Source organism: Amphiprion ocellaris, chromosome 5, assembly GCF_022539595.1.
Source record: "Amphiprion ocellaris isolate individual 3 ecotype Okinawa chromosome 5, ASM2253959v1, whole genome shotgun sequence".
NCBI lineage: Eukaryota > Metazoa > Chordata > Actinopteri > Pomacentridae > Amphiprion > Amphiprion ocellaris.
Window position 1 is genome coordinate 7,960,526 of NC_072770.1, and position 19,525 is coordinate 7,980,050.

A 19,525-nucleotide genomic window follows, 5' to 3' on the forward strand; every position below is an offset into this window, starting at 1 on the left:
CGCACAGTACAAACCTCTCATTTGCTCTCCAAGCTAATTGGCTGACTTGATGAGTGCCAGCTGCACGGTTAAGGAATAAAAATCCTAATGAAATTTCACTAAAAAATACATTTCAACTATGCTACATTTAATTTGAAGAGCCTGATCCAAGATGGGTTATAGCTTAAATGGTGATCTGATTAAATGAAAACTAATAATCATTTAAAGAAAGCAGAAAAAATTAGTGTATATGAACATTTACCAACCCTGTTTATCTACTATGACACTAACTGAGAAGCTTTGGCTCCCTGATTGTTAAAATTTAAGGGATTAATCAAGAAATGAATTGCAGTTTAATTACAAACAACAGTCTTCAGTTGCCCCACTGGGCTGGTTGATAATTTAGTTAATATTAAACTCAGTTTTGGGCTGCGTATTCATAGTTTTTAAACTTTTGCATTTGTGCAACAGAGTTTAAATCAAAAGATCAAAAGGTTTTAAATTTGACACATACATGATAATGATGAATCTGTCAAAAGTTGGACAACTACCAAGATAACGAGGTTTTCATCTGATAAAAACCACTTTCACTTCCAAACAGAGTTTCTTAAAGCTTCAACAAAAACCATGTGTTCTGTCCTGAAAATGTCCTACTTCATGCTCAGAACTGAGACACAAGTCCGTCACTGTGACCCACCGGGCCGACCTCTGAGGTGTCCTGATTTAATCGTTCTGATGACGCCATCGCTCCAACCTCCAAAACCAGCCAACTGTCCTCCGTGTCCCGTGTGATCCAACACATGTCCAGTTTCCTCCACAAGCTGCCTCGACACACACACACACACACACATGCACACGCAGCGCTCCCCTCCTCCCGACCTCCTGCCATTCAGGCATCTGCTGCAGACAGAATGCTTCTTGATGTACACAGAAACACACATGGCTCTTGGAAGCTCATCACACTTTTGCACACAGAAAAAATTCTCAGAGCTGCACTCACAGGCGACCTCTGCTGAAACGCGCGTCTTCACAAACCTTCAGGCACTTTTTCGCTTCAGAGCTCCGAGCTCACTCAGCTTTTTAGCCTCTTCAGCTCCACATTTGTGGTGCAGTGGCTCCCTCTCCTCAGTCATGTTTAAACATGACTCGAGTGGGATGATGATTCTTTGTCTGCTGGATGTGGAAGAAGAAACCTTTAGCGCTTAATTTTTTAGAGATGTAAGCTTATAGTCAATTTCTTTTGCCCTCTAGTGACTATAAAATCAGTCAAGTCCCAGTTGGGGTTAAAAATACGTATCTGAAACACTTCGTTTGCTGTTGTTTACAATCAATACTGAGTCACAGTAAAAGTAAACATCTTTCATGCAGATATTTTACTTTTACCCTTTGAATCCCAAGTATTTTCCAAGTAGTCTTTTGCTCTTATCTGATCTTTCTTCACTGTGGGGCTCATTTTTCACTACAGTATGAAGTCCTACACCTCTTCTTCTGTGCAGCATGACACAGAATGATAGAAAGTGTAAAAAAATAATCTGATGAAATCAAAAAAATGCAAGTTTAATTTCTTTATTTATTTTACAAAAATAAGAAAACCGGAACCCACAGTTTTCCAAGTGTCCACAGTTGTTTCCAACACTGAAAGAACTTGTGACTCTACATATTTTAAATATTTTATTATTTGTATTTTTAATTAGCCAAAAAAATCCCAGAATTTTTGACAGTTAGCAGCAGTTGAGTGACCAATGGCTTCTTGTGTGCATCGAGAAGCGCAGAATTTTTAGTTTTTTACAGAATCAGATTCCAGCAAACAATTTATTTTTGTAATTACTAAATCATACATAGAAAATAAGTGATTCTGATGAAATTTTAAGCTTCGATTTGACTCTTTTTTTTGACAAGGAATGTCGGAAAGTTCAAAATTATATATTTTTTTGGTTTTTACAATTACTAACCGAAAGATGGATTAATTTGGGGATTCTTAAAGATGTCATGCCTTTTATACCTGCCGATATGTCTTGGGGTTCATAGGGTCATTTTTAATCCTCTGAATGAAGCATTTTTAGTATCTGCTGAGGAAGTTTAATTGGCCAAAACACAACACTGATACAAAGAACAGCAAAGTAGTGGAAGAACTAAGTGATTGGCCACGTTTACATGAAGTTTTTTAATTTGGAATTATTAATTCGGAATTAACTCATTCAGAATTTAAGTTTTGTGCTTCGCGTTTACATGGAAATATTAATTCCGAATTAAGGTTTACATGGACCGCATGTTTATCCCCTTTCTTAATTCCGCTTTAACACTGGGGCATTGGAAAGGATTCTGATTGGACAGGGAGTGGACGTGACGTATCCCTGTTTACCTGAAGAAAACAATTTGCCGCGGCATTTCTTTTCCCCAACAACATGGAGGAATAACTAATAAGCACACTTTTCGCTTTGCTTTTTATTGTCGTTTTGAAACAGCAACTCGACAATGGCGTACTACTTCTGTTGCGTCACTTGAGAAGGAGAAGAGAGATGGAATACCGGAGAAGGGAGGCAGACGACCAAGCTGTGTACGTTGCTACATCATCGCTAAGTGAGGAGCCAAGCATGTGCAGAATGACCGGAATTAACTAAAGCGGAATTAACTGTATACATGAATAGAGTGTACACAGGAATTGGTTTATTCGGAATTAACATCGGAATAAACCAGGTAGTTTATTCGGAATTAACTTTTTAATTCGGAATTAAGTGTTTACAAGGAGATTTTAAAGCGGAATTAACTTTAATTCCAAATTAAAGAGGAATTAAAGGTCTCATGTAAACGTGGCAACTGAACAGTAGCTGTATTAAAGAAGAATGTGAACACTGTTCATTCAATCACCTCCACTGTGTGTTGTTGGTTTTTGATGAATGTTAAAGAATCACATTTCACCGTACGTGACTAAAGCGCTCAGAGCTGTGATGTTGATGCTGTCGGTGTGTGTGGGAGTTGCACCCTGACAGTATTAGTGGGCTGTGGGCTGTCGTCTGTTCTGTCTGTGTTTCCTCAGTTTCTTTTTTTTTCGCCTTTGACTCCTGTCATTTCTCTCACTGTTGCCTCCTTGCAGGGTGTTGCTCAGGACTTCATGTTGTCTCATACTCACCGTTTGACTCTCTCCCTCTTCTCTGTTCTCTGTCTTGCTGAAGTCTCCTGCAGCCTCCACAGCTCTGCAGCCTCGACTACCTCCTTCTGTCTCTCTGTTGTGGTTCTGCATTACTGTTGTTTTTCGTTCTTTGGGGTGATCCTTTGCATTCATCTTCTGTTTGTTGACTTGCTTTCTTTTTGACTGTCAGACATCCCCTCCCCTCTGCCCGCCGTGCGTTCTCCCATGGTTCAGTGCTGCGCCTGTTTCCAGTTCTGTGGTTGGTCAGTGAGTCTCAGTCCTGTTCATGTGAAGCTGTGTCAGTTAGTTCTATGTCGTGGCTTGTCTCAAGAGTGGACCATGTGCATAAAGCTCAGCAGCTTCCTGGTTTGATTCATCCCCACGTCCACAATGTTAACTGTCGTGCTGTGGAGAGAGAACTTCTGTGTGGGGAGTTTTTCATGACTATCCTGATGAAACTCTGAGTGAGGCAATGGCACTGACAGCGGAGGCGATAAAAACACATTATTACATAGAAAAACAGACTCTACGTTTGCATTTACAAAACTTTCAGTTCTGTTCTCAAACTCGTTGTGGATTTTTTTTTTTAGTTTTTTTTACAGAAATATCAAAGTGAGTTGGGAGGGAGTTTATTAGAGACTGAGCTTCATGCAAGAACTTATTCCTTAAATATAAAGTTTTTCTGTCAGGTTTGCTTGTACAGGTAAGACAAAGCAAATTTATTTGTGTAGCACCTTTGAACAAAAAGGCAATTCAGGACCCCTGACTAACTTTTGCACTGGTAGCACTGTTGCAGCCAAAGTTCTCATTTATTAAAAATATTTGTTTTTAAAAAAAATCCAAAAACTGCAATCAGCATATCCACAGGGATAATGGCGAGTACATATTATGAATAGATTAACTACATCTTTAATTGACATGAATACTTGTCTGTTCTCTGCTCTGTGTAAGCACAGCCTGCAGTTCAGCTAAAACATCCCTCAATTTTCTGACAAGTTCTTTTAATTCATTTTAAAATAATTTTAGGCTTTTCCTGCTTGAAGCCCCGTCGGTTATTTTCCTTTAGTCCGTTTTAATTTTAACTTCTTTCTAAAAACTCTCTGCAGATGTGACATAAAAATATACTGTATGGTTTCACTTCACATTATTATTATTGACTTAATTTGGCATGGGTCGCTTCTAGTAAAGGTAGCTTTAAATTGATTTGAAAATTGGAACAGACCTGATTATTTCACACTCGTAGATAATACTGACAGGACAATAGCAGCAGGAGTTGAGGAATTTAGATTAGCAGGGCAGAGTTTTCCTTGTTTTGTAGAATCCTATTAATGGTCATCCAGGAATCTAATGTGCTTTATGTCCATGATCTGTCAGTGTTGTTGGTTCCAGATGTGATATTGATATTGTTCCCAGCAGTGACTCTCCAACAGGGTTTAAAATAAGACTATACAGTCAGCTGACAGACGAGTCATTGTGCATTCATTTAACAGCCCACTGCAACATTTCCAGTATTTAATGTTAATAACTGAACAAGGAATTGGTGGAATCTGGAGGTAAAATCCTCCCAGTTTCAGTCATTGTTGTCAACTCAGTTGTTCATGAAGACAAACAGAACATCAAACCTCAGTGTGTCACATTAGTGCAGGTCTGTTCTGTTTCCATTCATCATCTGCTCACATTTCTTTGGTATGGAAATATGACAAACGACAATGGATGGAGCGAGTGCGGCTGAATTCACTGAAAGCACAGATCAAACAGATCAGGAAGCTGCACATACAGTACTGCAGTCAGAACAGGATCACAGCTGATGAAGTGAAATGTAAATACGCAGTTTGTTTATGCAAATGAGCAGTAGAGCCGCCAAGCAGGACGCGAAGCTAGACGTCATGTCAGACTTCAGAACTCAACCTTGTTCCAAACTCTGATCTCTGATGTTAAACAAACTGTGTGCGTGCGCGCATGTTTCCGTGCGTGCGTGTGTGTGCGTGTGTTTGATTGACAGCCCTGTGTTAAATCCTCTCTGTTGTATTTGCTGTATTCTCTGTTCTGTCTGCTGCTCTTCATTATGAACTAATGCTCCCAACTTGTCTGTGACACTCTCTGAAAGCTACGTGGACCTTTTCATGAATGTTCTGTGATCATAAACTGATGAAACGCTGCTCTCTGCATTTAGTCAAAGGGTCACCATATAATGATTAAGAGTCAGAGGTTTTGTCTGATCTCTGAGCAAACACCACATCCAGTCGTTTTCAGCTTTCCCTCCGACTGAATCTAACATTTTCTCTGCCTCTCTTCCTTCATTCCCAAACTGCTCCCAAACCCCTGCTCCCTCCTTCTTGTTTTATGATTTATTCTTATACATTGATTTAATTCACTCATCAAAAACTTCCTTCTTTTCCATTGTCATTTCTAAACTACAACCATCTCCTTTATCTCCATCTCTCTGTCTGTCCTGATCTTCACCTCCTCCTGATCTCTCCTACTCCTCCTCCTCATCTCTCTTTGTTCACCACACCGATCCTTCCTTCTGCTCCCTCATTGACCCCTTAAAACCTGCCTCCTCCTCCTTTTCCCTCCTGACCTCCCCCTCCGAAACCAGCCAAGACCCAGGATGGCATCGCTCTGGAGATCCAGCCACTGAAGAGTGAGGAAGCCGCCGAGTCAGAGGAGAAGGAGGAGGCCAAACCAAAGGCGAAGGTCAATCAGGCCCTCGTGACCAAGAAGGAGAAGTCTGTGCTGCAGGGCAAACTGACCAGGCTGGCTGTTCAGATCGGCAAAGCTGGTGAGAACACACACACCCATAAAATAAAGTCGCTTTCACCTGAATGTTTGTAAAGCTTTATTCAGTCACATTTACAAACCTGTAGATAACCTCATAATTTTTAAACTTTGTTTTTCTACGAATTAAGCAAAACAGATGTTAATGAGCCATAGATGCTGAGTTTTGTTAGCTTTGTTCAAGCTAGATATTCTCCCTCTTTTCCAGCCTTTATGCTAAGCTAGGCTAACCCACTTCTTGCTGCAGCTTCATAAATAATGGACAGATATGTGTGTGGTATAAAACTTTCCTTCAGAAAGTAGATCAAGACACTCAGCCCTTTTCAAGACAGGTGTGGAACCTTCACTTTTCTTTAATGTTCCTTGCACTTTAATTTAGACACCACAGTGATAGAGAGACACGTGGTACCATATGTGTCACAGAACACAGTAAAAAATAATTGCATTTAAAAGCAGAATAGTTTGTAATCATGGTTGTAAATTGACCTGCAGTTATAGTTGTGTAAAGTTTTAATGTTTTAATGTTCCAGGTTTGTATAGCACAAAAAAAAATGCACTTTTCCCAAGTAACACACAGTAACTTTAACCAGTCACTTGAATAAATTGAATAGTGGCTTTGGGACCAGTTTACCAGAGAAGTTGTATTTGGTGGCATCCTGCTGGTCAGTGCCTTGTAAATTAGAAGAAACTAAGCCGTTAACTTGAACTAATAATTAAAGAGATTCAAATGCAAAAAGTTTTTAACCACACTCTGAAGTTCCGCTGTGACCATCCCTCCCTTCACAGAACTAAGCATTCTGTGTACCAATATCCATATTAACATATTACATGGTATACCATAAGCAGATTTAAAATTGCCTAGTACATAATATAGTTAGTACCCAGTTTTCTTTTCTGACCATTTCAACCCACAGTCCTCGGCACAGTTAGTCACATACATCTCAGTGTCTAATATAAGTAAGCTTGAGCCACCAACAGCGACATGCAGATGACAGCTCATTTCACACTACAGACGGCGAGTGTCACAGATTAAGGTGCACATTATGACTGAGTAGACTGTCCCAATACTGCAGTATGATACTGCATTAAACAGTACATACTTTGTGTCATATGTACTGAAAGTAAAAAGAGAAGTACATGTTTTTGAGCTCAGCCTGAGCGTCTACAGTCATACTAACAAGCACTCTGAGGAATAAAAATTTTTAACACATCTGACAGCATCTATGAACAAGAGAGCCAGAAGTCAACTACCGCTTTAAAAACTGATATTTAATTAAAAAGTTTTACTAGTCACTGATCTGTAACTGACCACACCCTCTTTAATCTCTGTGTGACTGGATCACTGTGTTAACTTGATCTGACCCCGATACCCACAAGATGGACTGGTCATTGTAATTCTAAGATTCAGACTGTAAATTAGACAGTTGTGGAGTTATATGAAGGAGGATTTCTCTTTCTTTTGACTGAGCTAAGTTGATAAACTTCAGATCAGTCTCTTTACTGGCTACACAGAGATGAAACTGATTTTCTCATCTGACTCTGGAAAGCAGAGACTTTTCCAGAAATGTGGGACTGTTCCTTTAATAGGACACAAAGTGATCAGGCACTGAGGGACACTGGGAGGCTGAGGGTCAAAATGCACTCAGTTTTATTGGATGGATGTTTTATTGGGAACATGATTTATCCCGGAATTGAAGGTATTTTCTGTGTCATTTCAATTGACCTTAATACACTGAGGGGCTTTCAGGACAGATTGGAGGGTGGGAGGGGGGCACCAGCCTCAGACCTGCTTCAGTAATCGACTGCCCTTCATTACTGCACAGAAATAGAATTTGGGCCAAAACACTTTGACCGAAGGTGACTGAGAGGAGAGATGAAGTAGAAAAACACATGCAGTGGATTTAACATTTCACCTGTTTTCACTTGTCAAACACACTCAGAATGTTGTAAACAACTTTTTTTTTAAACTCTTTATTTAGTTATTTTTTTATATATAAATAAACAACAGGAACAAAGACAGTACTTAACATAAAATAAAATAGTACAAGAGGGGGCATACAAATTCTCATTTAATTGAGTGAGCATTGTCTTTGTCTTTGAATAATGTCCATTTTCTCCAGTTTTGTGTAAAGTCACCTGCTTTGATTCGCAGGTGAAAGGTCATTTTCTCCATCACGTAGATCCATAATGTCCATCCAGTGTCCTGTTTGTGGAGCATCACTTTTCAACCAGTTTCTTGTAATGGCCTTCTTATAGGCAACAATCATTATTTTGAAGAGGTACCTATCTTCTTTCATAACAACTCCTTCTGGGATCAATCCCAGATACAGAACTCGTGGGTCCCTGGGAACCTTATAATTTAAAATGTCCTCCAAAAGTCCAATACTGTCATCCCAGAAAGATTGTAATTTGGCACATGACCAGAAAATATGACTGTGACTGGCGTTATAGCTTCCACATTGTCTCCAACATTTTTGTTGTAATCCAGTCTGTTTGCTTTTAATTTGAGGCGTGACAAAGAAACGTGTCAGATTTTTCCAGCCAAACTCTCTCCAGCGTTTGGAGCTCATAGAGCTGTGTTGTGTTTTACATAATAGACTCCAATCACACTCTGAAATTTTGGTCTGTAATTCACCTTCCCATTTAGATTTTATATACAGTGAAGTGTTACCATTACATTTCTGTAGACATGTGTATAGTTTAGAGACAGCTTTGGAGGGTATTTCCTTATAGGCATCCGTCATCATTTTAACCAGCACATTACTCTCTGATGATATAACAGTTTTTACCTGTGTATCAAAGAAGTGTCTTAGTTGTAAGAAACGAAACAAGTCTTTGTTTTCTAGTTCAAATTCATTTTTAACCCTTTCAAATGATTTAAAAATGTTACCTTCTGTCAGTGTGCATATGGCTATAATACCTCTATCTGTCCATGTTGTAAAGGTTTTGTCAGTTTGTCCTGGTCTGAAAAGAGTTGTCTGTGAAGGCCATAGCAATAACCTACAGTCTCCTTTAAGTTTATATTTTGTAACTATATCCGTCCATGTTTTTAGTTTTCAGAAACAGTGAAGTTGTCGTCTTCCTGGTGTCTGTAGTGTTTTTCTCCTAACCTGGTCTGAGGTAGACTTTTGCTCTGGGTGAGCTCTATATTCTTCCAGTTAGCATAATATTCTGGAGAACACCAACATGCCCTGTATTTCAACTGAGCAGCGTAAAAGTATTCTCTTAAGTTGGGTAGCGCAAGGCCTCCGTTTAGTTTCTCCAGTTGGAGTGTTTTGAATTTGACTCTGGGTCTTTTGCCTTCCCAAATGAATCGCGATATCTGCTTATCCCATGCTGTAAATTGAGAGTCTGGGATCCGAACCGGTAGAGAGAGGAATAGGTACAACAGTCTAGGTAGTATATTCAGTTTTATTGCCTCAGTTCTTGTGCTGAAATCTGAAGTTATTGATAACCATTTTGACAGGTCTTTCTGTATGTTGTTGTTGAATTTATGGTAATTTATCTCATAGCGCTTATTCAGGTCTCGTGTAATAAAGACTCCAAGATATTTTATATTTCCCAAATCCCATTTTAATTTATATTTCTGTCTGATGGAGCTGCTCGGTGTGTAGTTCACACACAGGACCTGTGTTTTATTTATATTAAGTTTGTACCCAGATTTCTGGCCAAAATTATCCAGGACTGACAGAAGTTTGGGAAATGTTGAGTCTGGGTTCTTTAAGTATGTGACAATATCGTCAGCAAATAATCCTATTTTATGTTCTTCTTGTGCTATTGTAATTCCTTTGAGTTCACCTCAGCCAGCGGCTCTATGAAAAGAGCAAATAGGGTGGGGCTCAGACAACATCCCTGCCGGGTGCCTCTATAAAGTGTAAAATTATCTGTTAAGGTGCCGTTGATCTTAATTCTGGCAGTTGGCTCATTATAGAGGGTTTGGATACATTTAATGACTTGACTGCTGAAACCCATCCTCTCCAACACAGAGAAAAGAAAAGGCCAGCTGACGCGATCAAAGGCCTTCTCTGCATCAAGGCTGATTAAGACTGCACTTGTTTTTTGTTTATTAATTGTATCTATTAGTTGTATTGTCCTTCTAATATTATCTTGGGTTTGTCGGCCTTTTATGAAACCTGTCTGGTCTCCATCTATTAGCTCTGGCAGTAAATGTTCCAACCTTTTGAAAATTATCGAAGTAAATAATTTGTAATCGACATTGAGGACAGAGATTGGTCGGTACGACTCACAGTACTCTTTATTTCTACCTTCCTTGGGGATTACAGATATGACCGCTTCATTCCAGGAAGGGGGGATTTCAGCGTGTTTGAGTGTCCAGTTAAAAGACTCCAACAGTAAAGAGGAGACCTCCTGCTTGAAGATTTTATACCACTCATTTGGGTATCCATCACTCCCAGGGCTTTTATTAGTCTTCAGTCTACTCATCAGTAGACTGAAGCTCTTCTTTTGTTATTGGAGAGGTTAGACCTTCGTTTTGGTTAGTACCTATGGAGGGAAGATCCAGTTTTAACAAATAGTTTTTAATCTCCATCTCGTTTATATTCTCAGGTGACGAGTACAGCATTTTATAGTAATCTTTGAAGGTTTTTTGAATTATGTCTGGTTCATATATTATTTCATTGCTGGTTGGTTCCCTGATTTTGTGTATTGAGTGTTTAATTTTTTGTGTTCTGAGGCGCTTTGCCAGAATCTTTGTGGCTTTGGGTCCGGATTCGTAAAATATTTGTTTTGTAAATCGTAATTTCTTCTCCATTTCTTCAGATGTCATATTGTTTGTCTTTTTTAACTATTTTTATTTGTTCTACCAGTTCGTCACTATGGTCAGTTTGTTGTTGTTTTTCTAGTTTCCTCAACTGTTGTTGTAATTTGTCATATTTAGCCTTTTCATTTTGTTTATATAAGATGTCCTTGAGATCAGACGACCTCTTATTACTGCTTTGACAGTGTCCCAGACTATTGTTGGGGCAACCTCATTATCTCTATTTATGTTAATACATTCTTTTATTTCTCTCTTTATATCTTCCACATTTGTCGTATTGTTTAGAATTCCTAAATTCAATCTCCATAGAGTTTTTTTTTATTTATATTGTCCAGATTTATGGTTAAATAGATTGCGTTGTGGTCCGATACGTCTGCAGTCCCTATGGTACATTCTTTAACCCTGTGTCTGTCTGTGGTATTCATCAAAAAATAATCTATTCTGGAGTGTACTTTGTGAGTTGCTGAGTAGTGTGTAAAGTTCCTCTCTAGTGGATGCAGGTCCCTCCACACATCAAACAGGCTGGATTCCTTAATTAACATATTCAAGCTTTCGGACAGGTTGTGTTTGTGTCTTGTAATACTTGTTGTATCCATATTATAATTTAAAATAATGTTCCAGTCTCCTGCACAGACTACAATTCCCTCACTCACTGATTCAATTTTATCAAAAACAGATTTTAGAAATGTTCTGTCGCTCTCCGGTGGAGCGTATATATTAATTAGAGAGACTAAAGCGCTGTCTATCCTGCCTTTGACAATCACATATCTGCCCTCTCTATCGGTTTCTTGATTAATTCAAAATTAACAGAGTTAGGTAGCAATGTTATTACCCCTCTTCTTCTGCTATTCTTACATGAGCTGTAAAAGGAGTTCACATAGCCCAGCTTTTTAAACTTTTCATGTTCTTTTTTTGATAAATGTGTTTCTTGCAGAAACACTACACTTGGTTTAGCCTTTCTCAGTTTTGCTATAACCTTACTTTGCTTTAGGGGGTTACCAAGGCCATTCACGTTTAAAGATATTATTTTATGTGCCACACTCATTTAAAGTAAGAAGAAATCAGTCGCTCCGTAAACATAGGAAAAAATAGTAACAGCATCAGTAGAACAACTGACTCTAACATAACATAAATACCTGGAACTCCAAAGGAGGAGCAGATTTCTCTCCTCCTCCATGACCCCGTTGGTGGGTCTAGGGTAAAACCTGTCGTAAGGAAAGGGCCCTATGAGGAGGTTCAGTAGTGAACCTACTACCATCCTATGTGTCCAACGGTCTCAGTCCTGTCCCTGGAGCCGCTCCCAGCTCAAAAGTGTTAATTCAGAAAGTGAATTACGTGTCCAATATATTACTGCTCTCAAAGCCGATTTTCCTGTCACTCTGTGGAGCTCCTCTGGAACTCCCGGAGTCTCTCCTTAGCTCTGTCGGCCGCGGTAGGTGTCTCTCCCTGCGGGTTCTTGCCTTGTCGCTGCCAGCCCAGCAGCTCTTTCAGCTGGGTCACACCGGGGTCCTCCTCGTCCTCCGCGGCGGGCACCTCCACACTGTAGCCCCGTCTCTGCAGCTCCCGTCCCGCGTCATGCGCGCTGGTGTAGGTCCGGACTCCGCTGTCCCAGTGGATTCTCATACTGGTGTAGGGGATCTGGAAACGTATACCCTTCGCCTTCAGGCATTTCTTAATCTCGTTGTATTCCCTACGCTTCTGCACGATCTCTGCAGCGTAGTCATGATCGAAGAAAAGCGGGCGGTTACCGAGCTGAATCTTACCCCTTTTCCGGGCTTCTCTTAACCCTTTGATGCATAACCTGGGTCAAACGTGACCCAGATCCAATGGAAAATGGGTATCTCCTGATATGGTCTACGCATCAAAGGGTTAACACGGTTTCTTTAGTTGTGAATTCCTGGAAGTTAATGATGATGGGTCTTGGGGCCTCTGGCCTTGGTTTCGGGGCGAGGGAGCGGTGAGCCCGCTGTATCTTTAGGTCCATGTCTGTGGGTAGTGGCAGCTCACGTTTGAGAAGGTCTGAAACGAAGCGCATCACGGAGCTTCCCTCTTCACCCTCTGCAACTCCAAAGATGCGGATGTTGTTTCTTCTTGACCTGGACTCTAAATCTGTGAGTTTTTGATGCAGTTTTCTGGCGTTTTATAGCTGCTGTGAGCGCTTCGGTCATTTCCACGACCAAGTCCTCCACTTGCCCCACTCGTGTCTCCGTCTCACCCATTCGCTCCTTCAGCCCCTGCATCTCTTCGGCCAAACCATCGAGTTTACTGCTCACTTCTGTGTGAAACGAGTTAATGTCCTTTCTCAAGTTGTCGTTGTCCCCCTTCATCTCGGATTTTAAATCTTTTATCGCTTCAAGTAGGTCTCCCGGCGTTATGCTCGTTCCGGGGTGTCCTGTAGCGCCACATGAGTTGCCGCTAGCTTGCGATGCTACTTTGCTATCTTTGGTAGTGGAGCTGTTTTTGTCTTGAGATTTCGGCATTGTAGCTTTTGTCCGTTGAGTCTTTTTGTTTCGGCTTCTTTTTGTCTATCTAGATTTTCACTTTCTGCTAGCATAACGAGTCTTTAATTAAAGTTATTGAATCTGCGCTGGGGAGCCTCTCTGCACACGTCCTTCTACCCCATCTAACCCCGGAAGTCGTAAACAACATTTTCACTGCACTGTTCAGTACAGTGGCTACTTATCAACTCTTTTACTTGTCGTTTGCGTCCAGACCTCACTGATTTGTTAAAATAAAATCACTAATAACTATCATTTGACCATTTTTCTTATCGAAAATTTAATTTGCATTGCAAGCCTGATATATTCAGGTGTGGCCAGTCAGAAGTTGGGGAAACCAGACATCAGAGGCTACACATTCAAGAACATGAAAGTTTATGCTTTTTTGATAGTTGATGCAACAAAGATCAGAATCAAACCGAAGACATTCTGATTACATGGTATGTTTCTTTAACTTTGAGGACAGAAGCTCTGACTGCCAGTGTCGCTTCAGCTAGCAATTATTGGACATTCAAGCATTTTAGAAGTAGTATCACAACATAACAACCTAAGGCGTCATTGAAATGTTAATTTTCAAGGAAATATATGGTAACCAGTTGCCTCTTAAAGATGGCAATTCCAAATGAAAAGTTTAAGGATAAATGTTCTAAATACTACTGCCCTCTGCGATTATATTCTTTGTATGTGCACTACAGTGATAGGGATTTTAAAAATAGTTTTCTTAGTTAATAGCAGCATTATCAATCAGTAATTGATTGTCATTAGTGCGACTGAGGTACAGTGGACAGCATTCCAGACGCTGGCAGAGTTTTTTTAAAACCACAAACACATGATTTTTGAAGCCAAATTGGAATAATTATATCAACCACTCAGCAGTAGGAACAGTAGCTCAGCAGACTTTGGCTTCATTTCACAATGTGAGCTCTGGTTGGAGTCATTAACCAACACAGAAGTCTCTGTTATGGTGGGCTATCACTACCTAAAGCCCCACAATGCTCTCTTCTTGCCAATTTGAACTGTTGGCAGTCCAAGTGTTCACCTCCTTTGGTCCCTACAATATTAAACAATAAGAGGTTCTATCTGGTGGAACAACCAGGGGTCCGTTTCATGAAGCAGGTTCAACAAACTCTGAGTTTAACCCTGAACTCTGAGTTGATCTACTCTGAGATAGAAAACTCTGAGTTTTCGGTTTCACAACGGCTGATTTCGGAGTAGTTTCACCCGGAGTTAAGCGCGTGCACCACAACTCTGAAAAGCCAGTATCAATGGAGCGCCGATTCGACGAGTCACCATGGCAATGGGGAAGCGGAGGACTACACCGCTTGAACTGGAAATCTTAATGCGTTTATATAGCAAGTTTGAGCATGTTTTTAGAAAGAAGTGCAGCACCTGCAGCTGCAAAAGAGAGGGAGACGGTGTGGGAGAACATTGCTGCCCGGGTCAATGCGTAAGTTTAAATCACAATAATATTACAGGAAAACTGTTTGAATAGTAGACTATTAAGTTATTTCATTTAGGTGCAATCCCGCGGGGGAGAAGCGCATGTGGCAGAAGCTTAAGATGAAATATAAAAACATTTTTAAAACAGGTAAGAAGTCGGCATAATCTCATGGAGCTACCTCATTTTGATCATGTTTTACATTGTAAAGTAGCCTAAATATTAGGTGGCTGTTTGACTGTGCAGTGGTTTTATCCCACACATAGTCTAAATGTCTGCATCCATATCATGTTCTGTTAAAAAATTAAGCCTATTTAAACTAACACAGACTTCTATTCAGCCAACTATATATATATATATACACACACACACACACACACACACACACAGAGAGAGAGCCTTGATGGCTCTGACAGGTTTATGTCCAGGGAAAACCACAAAGATGGTAAAAGTCGTTCCAGGGCCAGACACACATTTCTGACCGTCCTGCATACAGTTGTCTTACTGAAGTGCTCTGCATCTCCGACATTATATAAAAAAAAACTTCCATTTGCAAAGAACCGCAGCACAACACACAATATCTGCTGGGATGTGAGAGCATGACTGCGGTTGGTCATGTTGTAAATGTAAGGACAGATTAGGTTGGATGTAGATTATGGACTGTGACGTGAAACGGTACCGCTCTAAAAGATACTTGTCGAGAAATGCGAGAACATCTATGCGCGGTCTGATAACAATCTCCTGACGAATATTGAATTCTCTGTGCAGTAATGCTGCTCCTTCATCTACTGGATCGTTAATAAAAGGACGTCATTTTGACAAACGGCAGAACTAGACTTCGCCAAAACTCGCCAGCTGACTGAATGAATGAGGAAATGAAATGGCGTGTGTGGCTGAAAGAGGGCGGAGACTGAGAGAAACTCGAGGTTTACTGAGAAAAACCTGGTCCCGACCAGGTTAGAGTCATAGAGTCTGTTACTATGGTAACTGACCGAGAGTTTAAGTTACCTCTCTTTGTGAAACAGGCTAGAGTTACCCCTCTGTCTCGGGTTTGAGTTACCTCCCTTTGTGAAACGGAAAACTCTGAGTTTCCCTCATTTCAGGGTTAACAAACTCAGAGTTTTCACTAAACCTGCTTCGTGAAACGGACCCCAGGTACTGCAGCTAATCTACAACAGGTTTTCTGACATGCATGTGCTTCATCTTCTGCCTTATGAGTTAAAATGTATATATTCTGTTAAACTATTAATGTCTTGAACATTATTTGTACAATTTACAGCTTTTTGAGTTCAATGGGATTTTTTGTTTGTTTCATCCAGGTCTGATCATGTCGGCTCTGACCGTCATTATCCTCATCCTCTACTTTGTGATTGACACCTTCGGGATCCAGGGTCGGACCTGGCTGGCCGAGTGCACCCCCATATACATCCAGTACTTTGTCAAGTTCCTTATCATCGGTGTGACGGTGCTGGTGGTAGCCGTTCCCGAGGGGCTGCCGCTCGCCGTCACCATCTCTCTGGCCTACTCTGTCAAGGTGAACAGGGTGCCAAGTGAAAGGAATTATGGCAAAAATAACACTAATGGACCCCTCTCAGAGTTGTGTAATAGTCTTTGAGGTTTTGATAAGTTTGATGAGCAGCGTTGTTCTGCATCTTTCAGAAAATGATGAAAGACAACAACCTGGTGCGTCACCTGGACGCCTGTGAGACCATGGGCAACGCCACGGCTATCTGCTCTGACAAGACGGGTACTCTGACCATGAACCGCATGACGGTGGTGCAGGCCTATGTCGGCGATACACACTACAAGACCGTCCCTGAACCCGACATCATCAAACCAGAGACTTTGGAAACATTGGTCAACAGCATCTCAATCAACTCAGCATACACCACCAAGATCCTGGTGAGACCTTCACTGTCCAGCTGCACCCAAAAACAACATGAACACAGATGCTAATCCTAACCTTGAAACATTATTTTATTTGAAATCAAACCCTCATCAGAATCAGTTCTTTTTTTTTTTTTAAAGTTATTGTTTTGGCCTTTTGTTGGCTGTTTTTATTTGATAGGCACAGTTGAGAGGCAGACAGGAAAGCAGGGAGAAGAATCGGTGGGAACACATGCAGTAAAGAACCGTGAGCTGGAATCAAATCCAGGCCGCTGCGTTCATGGGTCGCTCACTCAACCAGTTGAGCTATCTGGGTGCCCAATCAGTCCATTTTTTTTTAATTATATGTTATCTTTAATGTATTTATGCAAAAATGTATCTTCATACTATCGGCATTTTCATTTTATTTTTGTATTTCTGAGCCTCATTGCCTCCTGAAGTTTATGAGTACATCAAGTTTTCAGAGCTGACAAACACATTTGAGTTGTGTTAAAAACTGCAACCAAATCAATTTTACATCCACTCCAGGTGTTACAGTCTAAAGACTAAATTGTTTTTTGTTCATTTTTACTTTAAGCAACTTTGAATATCGACATTATGGGATATGTCATAGTTTCAACAGCAAAGCTGCAGCAGTTTAATGTCTGTTTCATAGACAAAAGACACTAAAGAACAAATGCATTGAAGTATTAACAACTGCACAAAATCTCCTCTTAATAAAGAACCTTCGCTTTCAAGATTAGAAACTGTTCTTCACAAAGAGAGAGGAAACATAGCAGAGACACACACACTTGCTTTTATTACATTTTCTGACATTGTATTGATTCCCTGGAGGATTAGCTTAACCTAAACCTCAACTGAAATCACTGAGGGCAGCCCAGACAAGTGAAGAGAAAGTCAAAAGTGATATTGTTCTTACACAGACTTGTTCAGAACTTAGATTGTTGATTTACTGTTTTTGCAGTATGTTTCATTTTTACTAAATAATAAATACTGACAGTCAAAAACGGAAAAGCCTGCTACCCTGCCTGAAAACAGGTTGTTTACCCTCAGCAGGTTTGGATATTTTAGGTAACTGGAAGCAGCGTATACATTTTACATTGTGCCTACACATGAGGCACAGCAGAGCAGCATCAACACAAGACATTTTCAGACTCAGGATCAAGTTCAGGTGACACACATCATGGCTGCCACCCGAGATCCCATCGTGCTTCAGTTTGGCACATAAAACAGTAGAAAATAGACCCTGATCTGTCTCCTTTAAACGTACAGGTTTAAAGGGTCACGCTTACTCGTGTACCCCAAATAAAATGTGTGCAGTCCATGATCGCAGCACAATTGATTAAAATATGATTATATCTGTTCTCTCAGAGGTGAAAGATGCAGCTGAAACACTTCCTGTGTATTGTTACAAGCTCAGATGAGCGCTTGTATGACTGAATTAACATACATGGTTCTTAGAAAACTCCAAATTATCGTAAGAGCTTGAATAAGAGCTGTTCACTGATCATAAGTGTAAAAAGAAACTTTCACCTCTCCAAAAACCAAAAAGATAAATGAAGTTCCTTTTTGACATCAAAACTTTGTGTCTCCTCTCAGCCTCCAGAGAAGGAGGGTGGCCTGCCTCGCCACGTGGGCAACAAGACAGAGTGCGCTCTGCTGGGTCTGGTTCTCGATATGAAGAGGGACTACCAGCCGATTAGAGACGAAGTGCCCGAAGAGAAGTTCTACAAGGTTTACACCTTCAACTCCTCACGCAAGTCCATGAGCACGGTCCTGAAGAACGCCGATGGTGGCTTCCGCATGTACAGCAAAGGAGCATCAGAGATCGTGCTGAGGAAGTAAGAAAAGAGACACAGTAAGCTCATTGTGCGAGCTAATCCCTCATTCATCCGTCTGAGATGAACAGGACTGTTTGGATGGAGGGGGAATGGATGCTGTTTCTTACCTGTTTAAATGCCTCATAACCTCCCTCCTCCGCCTCCTCTCCCAGATGCTCTCGTATCCTGGACGCCCAGGGTCAGCCTCGTGTCTTTAAGCCGAAGGACCGTGATGAGATGGTGCGAAAGGTGATTGAGCCGATGGCCTGCGACGGGCTGAGGACCATCTGCGTGGCCTACAGAGACTTCCCTGCCGAAGGCGGAGAACCGCAATGGGACAGTGAGAATGACATCCTGAACGAGCTCACCTGTATCGCTGTGGTCGGCATCGAAGACCCCGTCAGACCTGAGGTACAGTCAGCCACAACATCTATTTAACACCTGATGTCAGAGTCAAGTGGAACTGATTAGTGAGAGTCATTACACCCCATATTTGATCATTTTCAGCGATGAGATTTTTGATTAATTGGAGAGAAACATTATTGATGCAGCAGTATCTATCTGTCATCCCGTACTACTTATTGAATGGATGTAATATTTATTCCACATAACTTTTAAAAAACTCATAAAATGTCCAAAAAGTTTTCAAGTGTCCAGACTGGAAACAGTGTTGACTCCACATGCTATAGATATTTAACACTTGATGTTTTTAATTAGTTTTTAATTAGTTTCCATATTTGTCTCCTCACGTGTCATAACCCGGCTCAATGACCATGACAAAAGAACAGGAGGAGTCCGCTTTCCAAAATAACCCAAATAATTTATTACAACTGAAAATAAGTCAAACAAATAACTACGAGTATGGGGTGTGTCTTGTCTGTAATATCAGTAGTGTGTATTGGGGGGGGGCTCCAAATCACCAATACCAAATCTACAAAACCACAGTGACCCATTAACAAATAACCCATAACTATAAATATCAAATCCTCAAAACCAGCAATGAGCAAGAACAAATATATACAAGTCCCAACCAGTCCAATGTTTATGTCCGCCCAACAGTGTGCCGCGTAGACTACCCCACCCACTCTCAACAACCCCGGTACCTGAGAAGCAGACTAAGAGAGGAGAGAAGAGCAGCAACAACACAACACACAAGGCATCAATAAAACATTATAAAAGGAAGTCTAAAGGTCAGAGGTCATGGCATAGGTGCACGGG

General features: G+C 40.8%; 1 protein-coding gene across 5 annotated transcripts in view; it reads left to right on the top strand.

The window, feature by feature from the left end:
• Positions 1-19,525, top strand: part of LOC111575996 (plasma membrane calcium-transporting ATPase 1-like) — a 153,092-nt gene that overhangs the window by 88,665 nt on the left and 44,902 nt on the right. For all 5 annotated transcript variants that reach the window (XM_035953448.2, XM_023281468.3, XM_055010767.1 and 2 more), the window contains 5 exons: positions 5,709-5,891; positions 15,920-16,134; positions 16,260-16,502; positions 18,087-18,328; positions 18,481-18,718. In XM_035953448.2, the coding sequence (XP_035809341.1) occupies positions 5,709-5,891; positions 15,920-16,134; positions 16,260-16,502; positions 18,087-18,328; positions 18,481-18,718 (1,121 nt within the window). The remainder of the gene's footprint in view (positions 1-5,708; positions 5,892-15,919; positions 16,135-16,259; positions 16,503-18,086; positions 18,329-18,480; positions 18,719-19,525) is intronic.